This window comes from Diabrotica undecimpunctata, chromosome 3 (genome assembly GCF_040954645.1).
Source record: "Diabrotica undecimpunctata isolate CICGRU chromosome 3, icDiaUnde3, whole genome shotgun sequence".
Lineage (NCBI taxonomy): Eukaryota > Metazoa > Arthropoda > Insecta > Coleoptera > Chrysomelidae > Diabrotica > Diabrotica undecimpunctata.
The window spans coordinates 99,597,628-99,617,349 of record NC_092805.1 but is presented as its reverse complement, the minus strand read 5'-3'; the positions used below and the strand labels follow the sequence as shown (position 1 = coordinate 99,617,349).

At 33.4% G+C, this 19,722-nt stretch overlaps 2 protein-coding genes across 4 annotated transcripts in view; one reads left to right on the top strand and one right to left on the bottom strand.

Annotated features, from left to right (window-relative positions):
• The window catches only part of dnc (phosphodiesterase dunce), a 760,818-nt gene that overhangs the window by 82,598 nt on the left and 658,498 nt on the right, over window positions 1–19,722 (top strand). The window lies entirely within an intron of this gene.
• On the bottom strand, window positions 7,921–8,762 carry LOC140435977 (uncharacterized). The gene is made up of 3 exons (XM_072524689.1): window positions 8,545–8,762; window positions 8,037–8,328; window positions 7,921–7,944 (listed from the first exon to the last, which is right to left on the bottom strand). Exons 1-3 carry the CDS (start codon window positions 8,559–8,561, stop codon window positions 7,921–7,923), a joined length of 333 nt encoding a protein of 110 aa, XP_072380790.1. The 5' UTR covers window positions 8,562–8,762.

Below are 19,722 nucleotides of genomic sequence, written 5' to 3'. Positions count from 1 at the left end.
ACGACAGAAGGGAGATGAGTACGGAAAAGTCTTAAGAAAAGAATTTGTAGAACATTATCAACAAGAATATTTCGACATGAAAACAATTAATAAAGAAATGCAACGAAAGCTCTTGAAATCAGGACTGACTGTTGCAAAGAAAACGAAAAATAAAGAAGACAGAATAAGAGATGGAAATGGACTTGGAAAAGAGACGCACATTTCTAAGCGAAGGAAAGCGAAACACCAATGGTTTCAAAGAATTGAATAAACAAATAAAGAAGGGTATGAAGGACTATTTAAGGATCTCTTTAAAACAAGGTAGAAAAAATAATAGAAAAGAGCCGAGAACTGAAATGCTTAAGATCAAACTTGGTAAAGCCAATTATAATCTCATTGAAGGATAAAGATGAAAAAGAAATAAGAGAAAAGAACGAAATCCTAAAAGTTACTCAAACATTTTACCGTGATTTATATTCCTCAAACAAGAACCGAGATAACACTGCAAAGGAAGATCTTAAGAGAAAGTCAACTGAGAAATACTCCCTAACATAGAATCCTTCGAAATAAAGCAAGCTATGGCACAACTAAAGAACAATATGGCTCCGGGCCCAGATGGAATACTTGTAAAAATGTTGAAGGAGGGGAGTGAATTTCTTCTCAAAGAATTAAAATTTTTTTCAACGGATGTCTTCACAAAGGAGAAGTCCCAGATGATTGAAATGAAAGTTTGACAATACTTCTCTTCAAAAAGGGAGACAGGGGAGATCTGAAGAAATGTAGACCAATCTCTCTGCTGTCCCAAATGCACAAACTGTTTATGAGAGTAATAACTAACAGGTTAACGTCGAAGCTCGATAGCTATCAACCGGTAGAGCAGGCAGGATTCCGAAAGGGTTACAGTACAGCGGATCATCTTCTTACAGTCAAAACGCTAATATGGAAAGCCAATGAATATCACTTAACTTATACAATGAATGTTGATTATGAAAAGGCATTCGACTCCGTAGAACTTTGGGCAATAGAGAGAAAGAGCTATGAACAACTGCAGGATAGACTCCAGATACAGAATGCTCATACATAATATTTACAAGAAAGCCACAATTAAAATACAAATAGATGCGTAAACAAAAGCTATAACAATCAATAGAGGAGTTCGCCAGAGAGATGTTATATCACCAAAGTTATTCACACTTGGACTGGAAGACGTGTTCAAAGACATTAACTGGGCAGATAAAGGAATATATGTTAATGGAAGAAAACTGAGTGTTTTCAGATACTCTGATCACATTATAATATTCGTTACAAGTTTCGAAGAACTACAGACCACGATGACACAACTATTTCAAGCTTCGGAAAAAGTAGGTCTTAAGATGAACTTGAAAAAAAAAACAAAAATATTGAGAAATACACCGAACATTCGAAAAATAACGTTAAACGACATGAATTTAGAAACAATAAGCGAATACATCTACCTGGGACTAAAATTACCAGAAGAATAAGGTTGGTGTGGGCAGTGTATCCTCCCTATACTCACGTATGGCTCATAGACGTGGACACTCACCAAGTCTAATATGGATAAAATAGTAAAGGCACTAAGAGCGATGGAAAGTTCTATGCTCGGGGTGAGACTTATAGACAAAAAAAACAAACAAAGGGATAAGAAGCAAAACCAAAGTAAACGACGCAGGAGAACATTCTGCCAAATTAAAATGGAGCTTCGCAGGACACAATGCCCGACTAAAGGATAAAAGATGAAACCACGAAATACAACCATGGAGGCCATGGTTAGGAAAAATAAGCAAACGAGGACCAAAAATGGGATGGGCTGATGACATTAAGAACATCGATGGACACAACTGGAAGCAAGTGGCGCAAAGTAGAAAACACTGGATTGATTTGGGGGAGGCCTATGTCCAAAGTTGGATTACTTAAGGCTAAAGAAGAATGGAATATAAACAGGTAGGCTATGAAAAATAAAAAAAAATTGATAAGACAGTTTTGGACTAAAAAAACTATTTACAATTCAATAAATGTTGACAAGGACCGTATTTCAAAAAATTGGTGCCTTGATGAATGTGCGCAGGAAATTCCTTTAGCGGATGTAGTATTAAGTTCTTGTAAAATAGGTTTAAAGTTAAGAGCATCTCATAGTACAGTATTACATGTCATTTAACGCTTTCGAGAAACAAACCAATTAATAAATTTAGAGTCTTGTATAACCTTTAATAGTCGAGATAATTTATGAAAATGTTAACATGTTACGAAAATGTTTGTTTCTAATAAATTACATAGGGTATTACAAAATAAGATAAAAAACACGTTATTTTTACACTACGTATATAGCTAGAATATTGATACAGTAATTCATTAGAAAGAGACAAAAATCGAAATCCAAAACCATCGAATGGTTCAGAAGAAAAATAGCTTCAAACCTATGATACATTTTAGAGTTAATGCGTTAAAAGTAATTTATATATATATATATATATATATATATATATATATATATATATATATATATATATATATATATATATATATATATATTATATCAATGGTATTCCGGGTTTGACTCCGCGTTAAATGTTGTTGGTTTTGATAAAAACCATTTTGACGACGTTTCGGCAAGATCTCACTTGCCATTTTCAAGTCTCTCTGGATGGTCTGCTTCTTGTCGATGTTCGAGTGGAAGTTACTCGAAGTCCACGACGGGAAATGTTCTTAAAAATTTGCTCTGAAGTTTATTTCTAAAGGTTTAAAATATAAATTTTTACAGAAGCAGGTAAACTTACTTCTAGTTCATTTGGAATCAGTAAATTTAGTAACAATGTGAATACCGCTTTTCATTTAACTATTATCAACTTGGTATTTGTAATTATCCTTATGAATCATATACATTTTCCATGATAAATGAACAACTTTGAGATGTGGATATTCTGCCGCATTCTAAAAATTCCATGGGCTGATTAGGATAGAAATGAAGAAGTTTTAGGATGTCCGAAGAGAGATCTTGAACTTGTAGCGATTATTAATCATGATATGAATTATCCTTATAAATCATATACATTTTCTATGATAAATAAAAAACTTTGAGATGTGGATATTCTGCCGCATTCTAAAAATTCCATGGGCTGATTAGGATAGAAATGAAGAAGTTTTAGGATGTATGAAGAGAGATCTTGAACTTGTAGCGATTATTAATCATGATATGAATTATCCTTATAAATCATATACATTTTCCATGATAAATGAAAAACTTTGAGATGTGGATATTCTGCCGCATTCTAAAAATTCCATGGGCTGATTAGGATAGAAATGAAGAAGTTTTAGGATGTATGAATAGAGATCTTGAACTTGTAGCGATTATTAAACAACGGAAATATTTTATCTTGAAAATATATTTAAAAACGAGAGATATAACTTGGATATAATGGAAAGAAAAATAACTGTGTAACATGAAGGATGAGACAGGACAGGACTAGACCTCCAAATTTAAAGTAAGAAGGGGACTAAAGCAGGGAGATCCTCTGTCCACAATACTTTTCAATTTCTTGCTGGAGGCAATAATGAGAGATAGTGGAATACTCACGACAGGTATGATTTGTGCCAACAATGACAGGTCCTGGTCTTTGCGGACGATGTAGTGTTAATGGCACCCTATCTGTCCATGGTAAGCGGAACATTCTTCGCAACGTCCACATTTTCAAGGCCTCCAACTTATTATTAGAAGGTACTCTTAACGTCCATGTTTCCATGCCGTATAACAATTTGGACCATGCATAGCATTTAACCATACTATAGCGGAGATTGAAGGAAAGATTGCGGTTACATAGTAGCGGTTTAAATTTGATAAAAGCTTGTCTTGCTTGGTCGGTAGGGCATTTTATTTCTTGTTGAAGATCCCATTGGTCATTCATCATTATTCCTAAGTTTTAAATGTTTTCACTTGATCGATTGGAGCATTATCTACTTGCAGTTATATTCTTAAAAGTGCGTTTTTTCTTATTGTCGTGCATTTAGTTTTTCCAGCATTTATCTTTAAGCCATATATTTTTCCTACGTTGTTAATTTTATTTAAGATCAACTGCATATCATGTTCTTGTCTGTTACTATCACGGTTTCGTCGGCGTAACGAATGTTATTTATCGGGAACCCGTTTACCTTTATTCCACACTCAGAACCTTCCAGTGACTCTGCAAAAATGTTCTCCACATAGAGATTGAAGAGCATGGGAGACAAAATACACCCCTGTCGCACCTCTCTTAAAATTTCAAATTCTTCTGTGTTGGTTGATTTGTTCAGTCTCACTCGTGCTTTTTGATTCCAATAGAGATTCTGAATAACTCTTATTTCTTTCTCGTCAAGTACCATTGTGTAGCAAGTACAGTTGGGTAGCATTTTTATCATTGCGTCACGTTTTACGATGTTAAACGCTTTTTCATAATCGAGTAATGTTATGACTATATCCTTTCGTTGATCCATGCAGTTTTGTACAAGCGCATTCAAGCAGAAAGCTGCTTCACGTGTACCCACTCCGCTCTTGAAACCAAATTGTGTCTCACCGCTTAGATCTTACATTTTTCTATTAATCCTTTTTATGCAGTGGAGGTGGTCATTAGTGTTATCGTTGGTGGATCGCATTATTTGCAATTTATTAAATATGATCGCTCCCAAATGAGATCGACCGATGGTATTAACATAAATGGAAGTTAAGTGTGGGAAAAATAAACGAAACACGAGAATTAATAAAGACAAGAGATATATTTTCATTACAGGATGAGAATATAGCCTATTATGTATAGATATATAGACACACACCATTTTAATTTTTAAATAAAATATTGTTTAAAATGCATTCTGCTACATTTTGTTGATATTATCTATTCTCAAGTGTGGCTCTTATAACCTTCAATCTTAATCGAATATTATTATACTCTTCAAAACTATATGTTTGCATGTTTACTCCATGTGGATAACATTTCCACTATTTTACTTTTGCTATTCACTTATTCCATTATTTTCTGTATAAAATACGCTTTTCGTATATTTTTGTTACGTTGTACATTTTTAACTAGTTTACAAAGCAACTGGGTATACGTAACTCGTATCGTAGGATAAATATTTAATAATGCCGTATTTGACTTTCTGTTTTATTTGTAGGTGCGGGAATGTATAAATTTTTAAAAGCTACTTGCATAAGAAGTAAAAAATATTGTTTCGCCGCTATTGCTTTTATCGCGTTAAAAACATTTTTCTAATGTCTCGTTTATGTTTATTTGATGAGGTGTTTTGAGTTGAACAAATACCGTGGAGCTCGTTCGGTGTGTAAACACAATTGCATAGGACGTGTATTTATATCTGCAAAGTCAGTATAATTGTCACAATATTGGTTTACTGTTGTTAATAATATAATCGTGTTTCCTCTGATTTTCATGGAAATTTGGATTTAGGTTATACTTACTCTACAGTTCTAAATTGGACTTGTGCTGTTGGTTACTTTTTATTTTTTAGGGGTGAAAACGACCCTTTTTAGAAACAATCGAAGTGTCTGTGAGGACAAGTCCTCATATACACTTTGTACAAGTACTAGCAACCCCATTGGAGTCCTACGTTACCATGTCAGCAATTCTATTTATAACTTAAACATCCTAGTTTTTTAATATCAAAGTTGTAATTCAAAGTTAATCTAACTATTTTTAAAGTGCTTTTATCCATATATTTAGTGGCTCCAAATATATAAATCCATAGTTTTTTTATATACATTCCAATTTAAATCAGGTTTTGTAGAATTTGAACGGGATGTAAATGATAAAAATTTAGTTTTGTGAACATTGAACAGGAGCGACTGATTACTGGACCAATCAGAGAAGGTCTTCAGTGAATTTGTTATTTTATCTTGTAAAAAATTTATTTCTTCATCGCGATATAGCATTGTTGAGTCATCAGCATAAACTGATACAAATGCATCAGACATTACATATGGTAGTTCATTAATATACAAAATAAATAATATCGGGCCCAATATGGAGCTTTGTGGTACTCCATTCTTATTAACAATTGGATCAGACATTGAAATCTTGAAGTTATTTTTCACTCTAACTATTTGGTGTCGGTCTTTCAGATAGAAACAAAAACAAGTATGGGCAACTCCCGTAACACCATATCTGTACAATCTATCGAGGAGTACATCGTGTTGCACACAATCAAAAGCACGACTGAGGTCACAAAAAATGGAAGTTAGATTTTCACTGTTTTTAACCCATTAACGCCGAGAAAAAAATTTTTTTGAATTTACGATTTTTTTTTTGAACTTTCATAAAGAAAGGTGTAAAATTAACCTACGTTTGGAAAAAAATAAATTTTTATTTCAAAATATACAAAAAACATGCTGTCACCATATGGGCCCTGTAGGCGTTCCAGGGTATACACAAAATATTATCTAAATTAAGTGTTTGTGTGAAATTTCATAAAACATTCCAAACATAAACCAATATCGCACTTAATACACATTGTACGCCCTTTGCTTATACAATTGAACCCGGCACATCTTCTTCTTTTGCCTTCTGGCACTACTACTACGTAATGGTTTAGCCCATCAAATCTGACATCGTCTCCAACACGGCTGTTACTTCCAGCAGCTTTAGGCATTCGACCTGGACCTTTAGCTGTCGTTTTGTAATTTGCCAAATATGTCTAAAAATCACAGTAACATGTAAGACTACATAAATATGTAGTAAATTATAACATTACCTGAGCAATACTTCGCCTAAACTCCAACTGGCTGATATTTCTGCCACTTTTGCGGTAGAGAATCCAAGCATTTTGTATAGATACATCAATAAGATATGTGAATATCGACCAGTACCATTTTTTTGATCTTACACCAATACGATAACTGAAACAATGTATGTTATTATATTATTATAATCAATATACTTTACATACCAAGATACATTTGCATCCATCAGATCGGTGTCTCCCATGTTTTTATTGTATTTGGAAATTACATCCGGACGTGGTATAGGTACGTTTCTCTTATCTTTCCTTGAAAATCTCTCTACAGATTTCACTGGAGTAACCCCAAAACACGTACTGGCCACTGTTACCACATTATTGTCCATCCACCTCACATAAAGAATACCATCGTTCGTTTCAAGAGTTGAAGTGTAGGTGCCTCGAGCTTCTTTGGCCATAATGTTTTTAGGCGGTATAGGAACTTCTTTTTTAATTCGGTCATCCCTAATTGTTCCAGTTGCTCCATACCCATTTGCTTTCAAAGTGCAAAGGAGGTTAGCACCAGTGAATAAGTTGTCTATAAAGAAGTTATAGCGGAGATCTTTTTTGGCTCCTAAATTTTCAATCATGTGTATAAGTGGAGCAGCAGGTTTTCCGAATATAGCATCATAACCTTGTTTCTTTATTATACTTTTTCCTTGATAAATTTCGAAATTTATCAGGTATCCACTATTGGTGTTCAAACACCATACTTTATACCCGAACCTTATAGGTTTTCCGCGTATAAACTGTTTACATCCATGCCTTCCATAATATTTTATCATGGACTCGTCATACGAAAGGTTTTGTTCGGGTATAAAATGCTCTAGAAACTTTTGTTTTAAGTGATCGACTATGGGACGTAATTTATGCATTTTGTCATTGTAGTCAATACTTTCGTTACTAGCAAAATGCAAACATCGGCAAATTTGTAAAAATCGGTCGCGTCTCATAGATTCTGCAACTAGAACGTTTTTCATGTCTTTCGAGTTTTCCCAATAGCTTCGTTTTGTTGGCAATACATTGTAACCACTGACAATTAGAATAGCGATGAAAACTTTTATCTCTTCTACAGACAAATTTATATCCGGTAGATTTTTGAGAAGTGAATAATTTCTTGTTTCCTTTATTATCTTTTGAATAAATTCTTTTGTAAAAAACAACTCAAATAATTGAACTGAACTCATACTTTGATATGACGAGTAATTCGGTGTTGGAAAGGGATAATTAGGATAAACAAGATCCGCCTCAATGAATTCACTTTTCTCTGATTTAGTTACTATCTTCAGTCCTGAATTTGCTTTAGCGTCACTTTGTACCACAGTAGGTAATTGCTCATTTGCTAAATCTTCAGATGTGTCCTCCACTCTCGTACCATTTGAAAATACAACTTCAGCTGGAGCTAACAGTTGACGACTACTCAAATTTTCAACAGTTCCACCCTCATCTTCATCTCCTGAATCCTCATCGGTCAGATCCTGACAGTCAGGTGGCTGTATGTATATATCAGTGACTTCGTTATCAGATTCGTAGGCGATATCTAACGCTTCTTGAAGAGTTATTCCTCTGAAACTATAATTATCGTATAAAACTATAGGCTAATATATATTGTCCGTAGTACGCCTACTGGTCCCATATGGTGACAGTGACGTTTACGACGAAATTATGAAAAACTAGAACCATATATTTAGAAAATCAACAAACAGTATTGCGAAAATACGTTTTTTAAATAAAATCGATCGCCTAGATATACAATAAAATAAATAAGATCGACATAATTTAACTTACCGTAACGGGATGTCCATATTTTCGTCGTCGAAAATAATCTGTCCAATAAAAAATAGCACAACCTCTCACTCGCGAATACAACAAGCAACTGGATCTTGTCAGGCGCATCCGATGAGCATTTCGAACGATTAGTTCTCAGTCAGTGGCATTCAAATTAAATTTGTCAGTTAGTACACGCACATAAATAGAGGGCGGTTTTGTGTCCCCATATGGGACCCGTAGGCGTTAATGGGTTAATAGAGATTAAGACTTCCTCATAGAAACTGTTAATATCTGTGGAATTAGAAAATTTATTTCGAAATCCATATTGATGCTTTGTGATAATTTGGTGGATATCTAAAAATAATAAAAGTTGTTTTAGCTTTGCATATTCAATAATCTTAGATATCACAGATGGAACAGACAATGGTCGAAAATTTGACATTAATTCAGGATCACCTTGTTTTAATACCGGTGAAATGATAGGAGTTTTCAGCAAACTGGGAAAAACACCAGTATTAAAAGAAGCATTTATAATGTGAGTAAGTGGAGTCAAAATCTGAGACGCAATTTTCTTAATTACTATACCTGATGTTTCATCAAAACCACACGATGCCTTGTTTTTAATTTTATATTGTATTATCCTTCTTCCTCTGTTACATAAGATAGGAACAAACTATTTTGAATAAATTCATTGGAATGCTGAAAATTTAAATCTGGTTTAATTATTTTACTAATTATATCTATTGGTGCATTAACAAAGTAATCATTAAATTTGTTAGATATTATATCTGAATCTGTAATCCTAGTATCATCTATTCTTAGACAGATATTTTTGTTATTTTTTTTTGTTTTCCATTAAGTTCATTTATAACAGCCCATGTGGTTTTATTTTTGTTGGAGGATTCAGAGATTTTGTTAAAATAAAACTGACCCTTTGTGGCCTCAACAAGACCTTTGTGCTGATATTTTTTTGTCTATATAGAGTTTTTAGCTCAGGGTATGCCTTACTCAAAATATACAAATCCTTCAGACTATCTGCAGAAGATTTTACTTCTTGTGTGACCCATGTTTTTTTTTATTTGGTTTTGGTAATTTTTGGTTTTTCTAATAGGACAACTAATATTAAAATAGAACTGTAATTTATCATGAAAGGCATTATATTTACTCTCAACATCAGTTGCATGATAAACATCTTGCCATGTTTCTTTACTCAAGAGATTGTTGAATGCATCTATAGCGCCTTCATGTGTTACTCTGAAAGTATTTCGAACTGTCATAGTTAGATTAATAAAATTCAATCTCAAAAGGAATATATCGTGATTCGATTCAGTATTTACATTTACAGTACCTATAAAATCATGATAATTTGTATATACCTGATCCAAAATATTTCAGTGGTACCTTCATGTGGAAGTCGACCTTGTAGGTGTAAAGTTCCTGGATGCCAAACCATAAGATGCTAGAAGACCAGAAAATCTGTGTGAATTATTTAGTTTCATGGAATTTACATTAAAATCGCCTGTTAAAAATATGAATTGACTTGGTTTAAAATTTGAATTTAAAATAAGATTACGTTTTTCATAAAATACATCAAATTTACCTTTAGGACATCTGTAGCAAACTAAAATTGTGTGTTGAATTGAATTATAATGCCACTTCAGCCCACATACCTCAATATCTTTTTCAACACAGTACTGATCGAGTAAAATGGAACTAACCTTCATATCATTCCTTGCCCAAACTACAACGCCACCACATTTATATTGAGATCTACTAAAATAATTTACAATATTAAAATTTTGGAAAACTATAATGAATCACCTCGCCATCTGCTGACCACGTCTCAGTCATACAAAGAAATTTCAAATCAGACTCCTTATAATCAGCAAATAAACAATCCATTTTAAATTGATTTAGTTCCTGATCCCTTCCTTTTTCCTGTTTAAAAGTCATTTGTTCATACTTCACTTTATTTGCGTATGTGTTGGGTGCTTCATAAAAAAACCTACTTACATAGGAGCCTACTGGCCATAATTTTGGGTCCATCGCTTTACCGAAATTTTGTTCAAAAATTGAAACGTTAAAAGATGAATATATGATGGGGAGCTTAGCCGTTAACGACGTACATATTACTTCTGGAAAGTGTTTTTCTAACATATTTCCGTTGTATGTTGGTCTACTCTAGTAACATGGAAATGGGTAAATTTTGGGACAGCACTGATCTCTGAGTTTTCATTATTACCTATAACAAAACGTCCATTCCTTTTTTTTTGTCTAACCATTTTCCATTCTTGCCCACTATTATTTGTAACCGAATTTGTATTCTCAATATTTATCAAATTTTCATCGTTTGTTAAATTAATAATATCTGAACATTTTACTTCCGTTTGTATTCTTAAAATATCTGCTGATAATTGTTTATTATTTTCGATTAAGGAAACGACGTGTTTATTTTTATTGGTAACATTTTTAAACACAGTTTTTTTTTGGGGAACTCCTTTCTTTATCAACAGCTAGACTTTCATTAACAGCAATATTTTTTGCGGGTGTAGTTTTTTTGTTTTTTTTTTTGGTATTCTCTACTGCTAGACTGTATCGGTCGTTCAAAATTGAAGTTTCTGTTAGAATGGTTTATTAAATTAATATTTTGTTGAGTAGATGGCGACTGGTCGGTTAATTGCATATATTTAAATAAATCTAGTTGTTCTTTCAGTAAATTTATCGTTATTTGTTGATTTGATATTATAATATCATTCTGATTGATAATTTTCTATAAGCATCTGATTTCAGTTATCCTCGGATCCTCATCGTCAGCCCCTTTATCCAAGATTTCGTTTGATGTATCAGTTAACCTAACACTTTCTTCACAGCATATAACTGTTTCATCGTCGATATATTTAATACATTTTAATTGCTTCAGGCAGCCACTATGTGATAAGGTTCCACATTTTGCACATAACAGACCACTTTGTGCAACTTTTAGGCACTTTTTACAGCACTTAACTACCGAGTCGTAAACACGACCGTTTCTCTGAGGAGCCATCTTGGATCTTCCAATGGCAATGCCAATGGTGGCACAGAATATGACAAAAAATGATTAGCAGCGGATATTAAACAAAAATAATTTTTGATATAAAGTGTGCGTGAATGGGTCGCGACCTCCGAAAGAGGCGGTTGTAAACAGAAAGGAAAAAACGTAGAGAACAAAAAAGCTGGAGAACTAACATCAAGAAAGCAATGGTTTGGTCCCTTAAATATCTTCAAAGGATTACAATTTTAGTTCATATGTAGACTTCTCTGAAAATTTGACAATTTCAATTGTTATTTTTGTGAATGGCTATATAATTTACCGTAAGAGAAAATAATAAGCCGACTATTGCTTATGAATAACTTTCCTTTGATACTTTTTTGAAATTTAAAGATTAAGGTGCAACTGAAGGTCTCTGTTGGTAAGCATTGTCTTCATTTTCACAAATACTTGCCTTCCAGATTCAATTCTGACTGATTTCTCTGCTTTGGTCATTTTTGTCATCAACCCAAGTTCCCAGATATTTGTATGTCTCTACTTTTTCTATTTTCTACTTTAAAATGCTAGTATTAGTATAATAGTAATATTATTTGCAATTATGTCTCACTGCAAACTAGTCGTGAAAGTAACCAAAGGCGAATTTTCGTCTTTGTCTTGACTTTTTATTATTCCTTTTTTATATTATTCCTTTTTACAAATTTTTAACTAATTAAAAAAACTAATCTTTATCATGGATAAAATTTAAAAATATCTTTATTTTTTCGTTAATCCAGTTTCCCTCCTATTGATTATTTTCAATTAATAATTTCTTAGGTTACGTTGTAAGAAATAAAAAGAAATTAAAAAATTTAAATTCCTGACATTTATCTTTCAAAACGGATCGTAAAATCTCCAATGCTTACGCTTTTCAAAAGAATTTCCGCTTTAGAATTGTAAATTTTTAATCGCTTACTGAATCGAAAAGATGGTGATTGGTTGTTTTCATATTTTTTAATACTTTCTTTTTAATATACAATCTTATATTTTTAACGTTTTAAAATAAGAATAGCTCATTTTTGTATAGTGCTAAGAAGAAATTAATATAAAAACATATAACACAAATAGAATATGAACAATTTATACAAAAAAGCGAAACAAAACAATTCTAACCAATAGAGGATTCATCAAATATTTATATCACCAAAATAAAAATGAATGACAAAGTAATAAAATACTTAATATAATTTGCACTAGATTGTATTTACAGTAAATGTAATTATAAAATAAATCATATCGTTGAATTTAAAGAGCGAACACTTAAAAAACAAGAAGAGCTAATATAAAATGCTGTACCTTGGACAAAATTTAATTTAATTGGGAACTGTTATTTATTACATCTTATAATAAAAGGAAAGATAACTAAGAAAATATTTATAGAAAATATATCTGCTGCAATATTTTCCGTGTCTGAAATCTACCAGTAATTGCCTATTTAGATCAAAAGATTTTAGATCAAAAGTCAACTCAATTAGGTCTTAGAAAACCCAAGCAGAAAATACGAGGTACGCGTATTACGAGATACTCGTAATACGAAAATACTCGTAATAAAATAATAATAATAAAAGAAAGGTATAATAAGGAAAAAATTCTTAGGTAAATAAATTTAGTAGTATTTAACAAATTAATACCTCTGTAGTTTTCTGGCTGTTTCTTATCGCCCTTTTTAAACAATAGGATTAGCTCCTTTGTCCTTTATTCTTCTGGTATTTTGTTGTGTCTTTTTTAAGATATTTGTTAATTAGTGTTGTGCGTTTATTCGCCATACCCGCTCCATCATATTTCAATAATCCCTTTGGTATCCCATCTTTACCAGCAGCTTTTCTGTTTTTTAGTTTTTCAAGAGTTTTTATACTTCATGCTTGCTTATGTGAACTTCTTCGTGTTTGATAATTTCTGGTATTTGTGGTTTCAACGTCATTGAAATACAGTAAAATTTTTGTTAACGGACACCTCTCCACAACGAAAACCTCTGCTGAATGGAAAGTTTTTAGGTACAAAACCTGGAAGATTATTTTACTTTGTCAACCTTTTTGCAAAAGTCATGGAGTATAAAAATTTTTTTGAACTGCTTAGAGATTAATGCAGCCCTATTGACGGAAAATCCTGAAGTTTATTGACGTTTCAATTTCCACTTCGGAAGTTTTAATTGTGGCTTATTCCCATTTAAATAGTAATTAATAAAGTATTAGTTATATATAAAAAGTTATTCGTTGATCTGAAAAATATACTAGTAAGCGGTATTATTTTATTAAAACTTAATCCTATAAACGAATAAATTTATTAAGTAAATGGAAACGTTTTGGGGCGTCAAATTTCGATTACTTAAACCGGGATATTTCTATAGCCGGTATTCAAGTAAGTGGGATCGAATGTATTTATTTTTGTAAACCATAAAACTCATGCACCAGTTCTTTTGAGAGCGTTCTCAGTGATTGTTTTTAATTCTTCTTACAAGTACATGTGTTTTATTTATTATCCTCTTGTAATCTTCGTACGCTTGTTGCATTTTATTTCACCTGAACTTCAGTTAAGCTGTTTTATTATTAAGCTATTATAGATCTTATAGTTCTCTGCTATTTTCAAAGGTATAGTGTCTTTCTTTGCAAAGGAAAAAAGTATTGTTAAAACGTAATCCATTTTTGCTGCCGAAGGCCGTCAGAAGATCTCACGCTAAAGAGGAGTGATCTGGGTGAGAGGTGAACGGATCGAATAACACTCGATCCGGAAGGAGTGGGATGTGACTAATTAAAACTTAGTCACGGAATGGGTCTGTCTCAGATTATCACTTCAAGACTGGTTCTGAGCTGACACTAGATTAACACTCTACCAGAAGTGGTTGGCCTTCGGCTAACACCTAGAACCAGTAGAGTTGTTCCCAGATTAACAGTTAGATGGAACTCCGGACGATTGGCCTTTGGTCAACACCTGGTTAATGCTAGGTGGAGTTCCCATCAGATCAGTACTCTGGCGGAACTTGTTTCTATCTTGCGGCGTGCGCTGTTTTATAATGTTGCCAGTCTGCCATCTTGAGGGCTCATCGATGGAAGTGGAATTTAGCGGTGGGAGTGCGTGCGTACTGAGCGGAGGTAGCTGACGGCGATGATACCTGGCAATACATATCGTTACAACATACAGATTCGAAGAATATTTTTCGTTTTCTTTTTCTCACATTGGTCGTCATCTTTGAAGCCGTCCTATTCCGAGGCACAATCCTGTTTCTATGAGCAAAAAACTAATATTTCATCAGTAGGATGATAACCTTGCTAAAAACTCTTACCTCTAATATCCGGACTGGAGACCGGCAACAGTATTGTTATGATATTAGGTCCATCCAACTGTACTGATTGCGGAGTTAATCTCTCTAAATACAGTATTAAGAGTTTCTATTTGTATACATAGTTGTATACTAAATACTGCTATATTGCCTAGTGTAAATATATTAGAAAGATTTTTAATCGAATGTTTTTATTATAGCTACTAAATTATGAATCGTTATGTTTAACGATACGGCAAACTTAAGCAACGATATATCAAAAACCTTGTGAATTGGAGCCAAAATACACTTTTATAAAGTGAATTTATTTTTTACACCATTTTTCAACATTTTTCAACACATAAATGGGAAATACAATATAATATAATTGTGTCGTTACCCTTTGATCCTCTGAATAATGGGAACCCTATACCCTTATAAATGAACTCCCTTTGTTTCGTCTCTGTATAAAATACTTTACAGACAGACAATAAAAAGAATATTTTTCCCTGAAAAAATTTCCTTCAACAATTTTTAGAATAATTGCTGTACAATATAAAGTATAATCGTTATAACTTGAATTAATTATATACCATGGTTGTTACTTTAAATAATTTTCTTGCATGCAAAGTAGCCATTACCAGCATACTAATGAACAACATGCCGACTATTAGTTAGTTATTGCCAAAAATCTCTTAATAGCTGGGCAAAGAATGTTAAGTGACTAATAATAGATAACGTAAAAGCTTGCGAGCCAAAACGTTCTATGAAAATAGACAAAGGATCTCGACAGCTAAATATTCTTTATCATTAGTTATCATATACAGTGCTTAACAATTGATAAGGATCGAAGTAATATTTCACGGTATTTTTCATTTAATAAAACAATATTATTACTTCGAATATTAATTTTAAAGAAATAAAATAAATGTTGTTATTATGGCTATCCGTTTTTCCTTTTTTACTGTTGTCAGCAAAATGTTCAATATTAAAGTCATTTATTTTCATTTTATATTAACACAGTTTGGGTTCAGTTGTTGTTTTAAATAGCGAAGTATTTTTATTACTTAGTTATGTCCAAACTATGCCTCGAAGACGTGTAGTCGTTTGGACGTTTGTACAAATGCAACAGATTCTAAGGTCGATCAACGAAGGGTTAACGCAACGTGAAATGGCTCATCGTTTGGGGTTTTCAAAAAGTGTTGTAAATAGAGCTTGGAATCGTTATGCGACAAATGGTGTAGCCTTATATGTTCATGGTGGAGGACGACAACGGAGTACCAACCCTGTTGATGACCGATACATGCGAATTATTTCTAGACGGAACCTATCCTTCTTCTCACATCAGCAGAATATTGCGTAACGCCACTGGAAGAATAATTTCAAACCAAACTGTTAGAAGAAGGTTGCATAATATGACTGGCTTCTGAGCACGAAAACATTAATCCCATCCAGTACTAACCAGGGAACATCGCAGATTGAGAATACTATGGGCTGAAGAACACCGCAAATTGAAAATCAAAAAATGGAAAACCTGTTTATTTATAGATGAGTCTAGATGTCGTATAAACAATTCCGATGGTCGTATTTTGGTTTACTTAAGGAGGGAACGAGAAAAGAGGTATAATTAACATTATAGTGTGCCTGCAACTGCTTTTGGGAAGGCTCTATTTGCGTTTGGGGTGGTATTTGTTTTGAAGGCCACACCGACTTAGTAGTTCAAACAAATCCTACGATGACGGCTCAGAGATATAAAAATATGGTTGTAAAACAAAGTATTGTACCATTTGCGGGTGCAATCGGAAAAAGTTTTGTCCTTATTGACGACAGTGCTTGTCCCCACTGTCCAAGAATTATGAACGAAAGAAAAAAAATTATTAAAATCCTTTATAAAAGGTATATATTAAAAAACCCAATCGGGCTATGTCAAAACGACAAAATGTTTTCGGAATCCATATTCCATCATCAGTGTCCTAAAAAGTCTTCCTTCCTAAAAATTGACAGAATGAAGTAACCAGCCCGGTCACAGATATGAACTGAATAGAACATGTCTGGGCCACTATAACACGACAACTAAATGTGTTAAATAACCCTGTAAATACGCTTTAACAGTTAAGCGAAGCTATGAAGCACATATACTTTGTATATTTATATTATTATTCTTCTTCTTCGCGTGTCATATCAGAATTATCCGACGTTGGCGGTCACCATTGCGAAGGCTTCTCGATATTCTGCAATATAGAATACTTGTCCTGCATTTTATATCTGAGTCCATTCATGAATGTTTTTTGACCAAGAAACTTGTTTTCTTTCTAAACCTCTACGGCCCTTTATTTTGCCTTTAAGGATCAGTTGTAATATTTTATATCTACTTCCCCTTACTATATGTCCCAGATAATACATTTTTCGATATTTAAGAGTCTTTAGCAGTTCTCTATCTCTGTTGACGCTCCTTAGTACTTCTTCATTAGTTTATATCATTATTATGTGTAATAATTTAAATTTAGTAGGTGATTTACATTACAATGATAACAAAAGAGCAAGACATATCCTCGAAGAGTCACTAAACTATTTTAGCGCAAAAAATTATAGAGTTCTCAGAAATAATAGTTATAATGTTAAATATTGTAGTAACACAGTTTTATATGTTTATAGATTTTATTAGCACATGCAACCTAAATATATAAAGTGCTAAGAATTATTCTAGTTAAAATTATTACAATTTACAAGTGCACCTCATTTTGCCGTATAGGCACTAGTCTTTTTTACAAAAATAATGGTAACATTAGTTTCCATTACTACTTCACAAATAAAAACCACATTTTCTAATAAAAGCAAATTATTTTGTCGCATAAATTTGTTTGTAATTAAACGGTGCGGATCATAACCTGTGTCGCTGTCACAGTTAATGGCCAAAATCATTACGTATGCAAATCCGAGGCTAGTGGACCAAAAAACGGGCTTGCAGATCAATTAGTTTAGTGTCAAAACAATCTGCGTTATAAGCTGACAGAGTAAATGGTTACAAGTAATTATTACATAAAATAATTGCTGAAAATAGCCAGATCATAAATAAATAATTAATCACTATCTATCAAAGACATATATCCGTTTTCACGGTCGGTATGTTGTAATACTACATTGTTTTTCGAGCTTAACAGTACATCAACATAACGAAGAGTCGTAGCAGTCAAAAATGTCACAGGGTTATGGGTAGACGAAGACGTAGAGGGTTTTCAAATTCTGCTGAATCTTACTGTACTTACTCTTCTGCTGCATAAGTAGATAAGAAATTTCAAAGAAATACAGTTTAATGGCGATGTGCCATTTAAGCATGTGTATGGACTGGACTAGATGAAAGTATGGACATGAGTTATTGATGTTTGTAAGAGGAATTGATGTTAACTTTTGTACTTTTGAAGACATTTTTCAAAATATAGTTACTGTGACAGGTATATTTTATAAAGTATAGGTACCTTCGAGCAATAATAATTGTAACATTACTACTGCCGAACATGGAAAGGGCAAAATCTGTTTTTTTAGGCATCTTTTAGGAATCAGTTTCTGAGAACTAAGTTGTATTTCTTCATTGCGTTATACATGAAAAAGCTCTATGTACATGTGCTTGATGTTGTTATTAAGCTTGTTAATAGCATTCATTCACAAACACTCATAGATCATTTCAAGATTTTCTTGACTTATTAACAGTCTGAATATTCATTCGTAATTTGCTACACTAAAGTAAGCTGGTTCATTGCAGGATGGGTTTTCTAACGTGTTTGGGAACTAACAGACGAAATAATATACAGTGTGGAAACCACTTATGGAATAAAATTGTTTGTGTCCTTATTTTAGAAAATAATAAAATACGTTGAGATACCTTACATGACATTAGGCAGCAGTAATGTCATTACTGGATTAAGGCTGTGGGAAAATAAAAAAAAAAAATCCTGTAGGCTTAATTCTAGATACTCACAGGCGCCACTCACATTACGAGTCAATCGGTTGTGACACTGCGATGGGGAAGGCAACGGGAAACCACCCCATAAATAGTCCCTAGTTCATTCATCATGGTTAATGTAAACCAATTTGGAGAAGATACTGATCATGGACTTCGGATACCAAGATCCGGCAGGGGAGGAAGAACACGAAAATGTAAGGCTTCCCCGTCAACCCACGAAATCCTTACCAATATTTAAACACTAATAAAGATAAAGTGTGCACGTGGAACGTTCAAAAAATCTGTACTTGGAATGTTCGAAGTATGTTTGAAGGGGGAAAGATACACAACACCATTCAAGAAATGAAAAGACTAAATATCGACGTGATGGGAATCAGCGAGATGAGATGGCCAGGCTCGGGATAGTGCTGTGTGGATGAGCATATGGTATACTATGCGGGAAACGACAAACCACATCACTGGAATGGCGTAGCATTGATTCTGAGCAAAAAGGTCGCTGAGGCTGTGATCAGCGTGATACCTCTCTCTGACAGGGTCATTCTGATGAAGCTGCAAGGCAGACCCGTTAATACGAACATCATTCAAATTTACGCTCCAACATCAGAAAAACCAGAAGAGGATATCGAGGAGTTCTACGCAATTGTACAAAAAGCACTAAAATACACCAAGAAGAACGAGCTAACCATCATCATGGGTGATTTCAATGCCAAAGTTGGCAAAAGCAGTGTAGAAGACATCGTCGGACAACACGGCTTAGGCGAGAAAAACGAAAGAGGAGACCGACTCATACAATTTTGCCGGGAAGAAGATTTTACCATTGCTAACACGTGGTTTAAACTTCCCCCGAGACGACTTTATACGTAGAAGTCACCTGCAGATACAGCCAGCAATATCATCAGAAACCAGATAGACTTT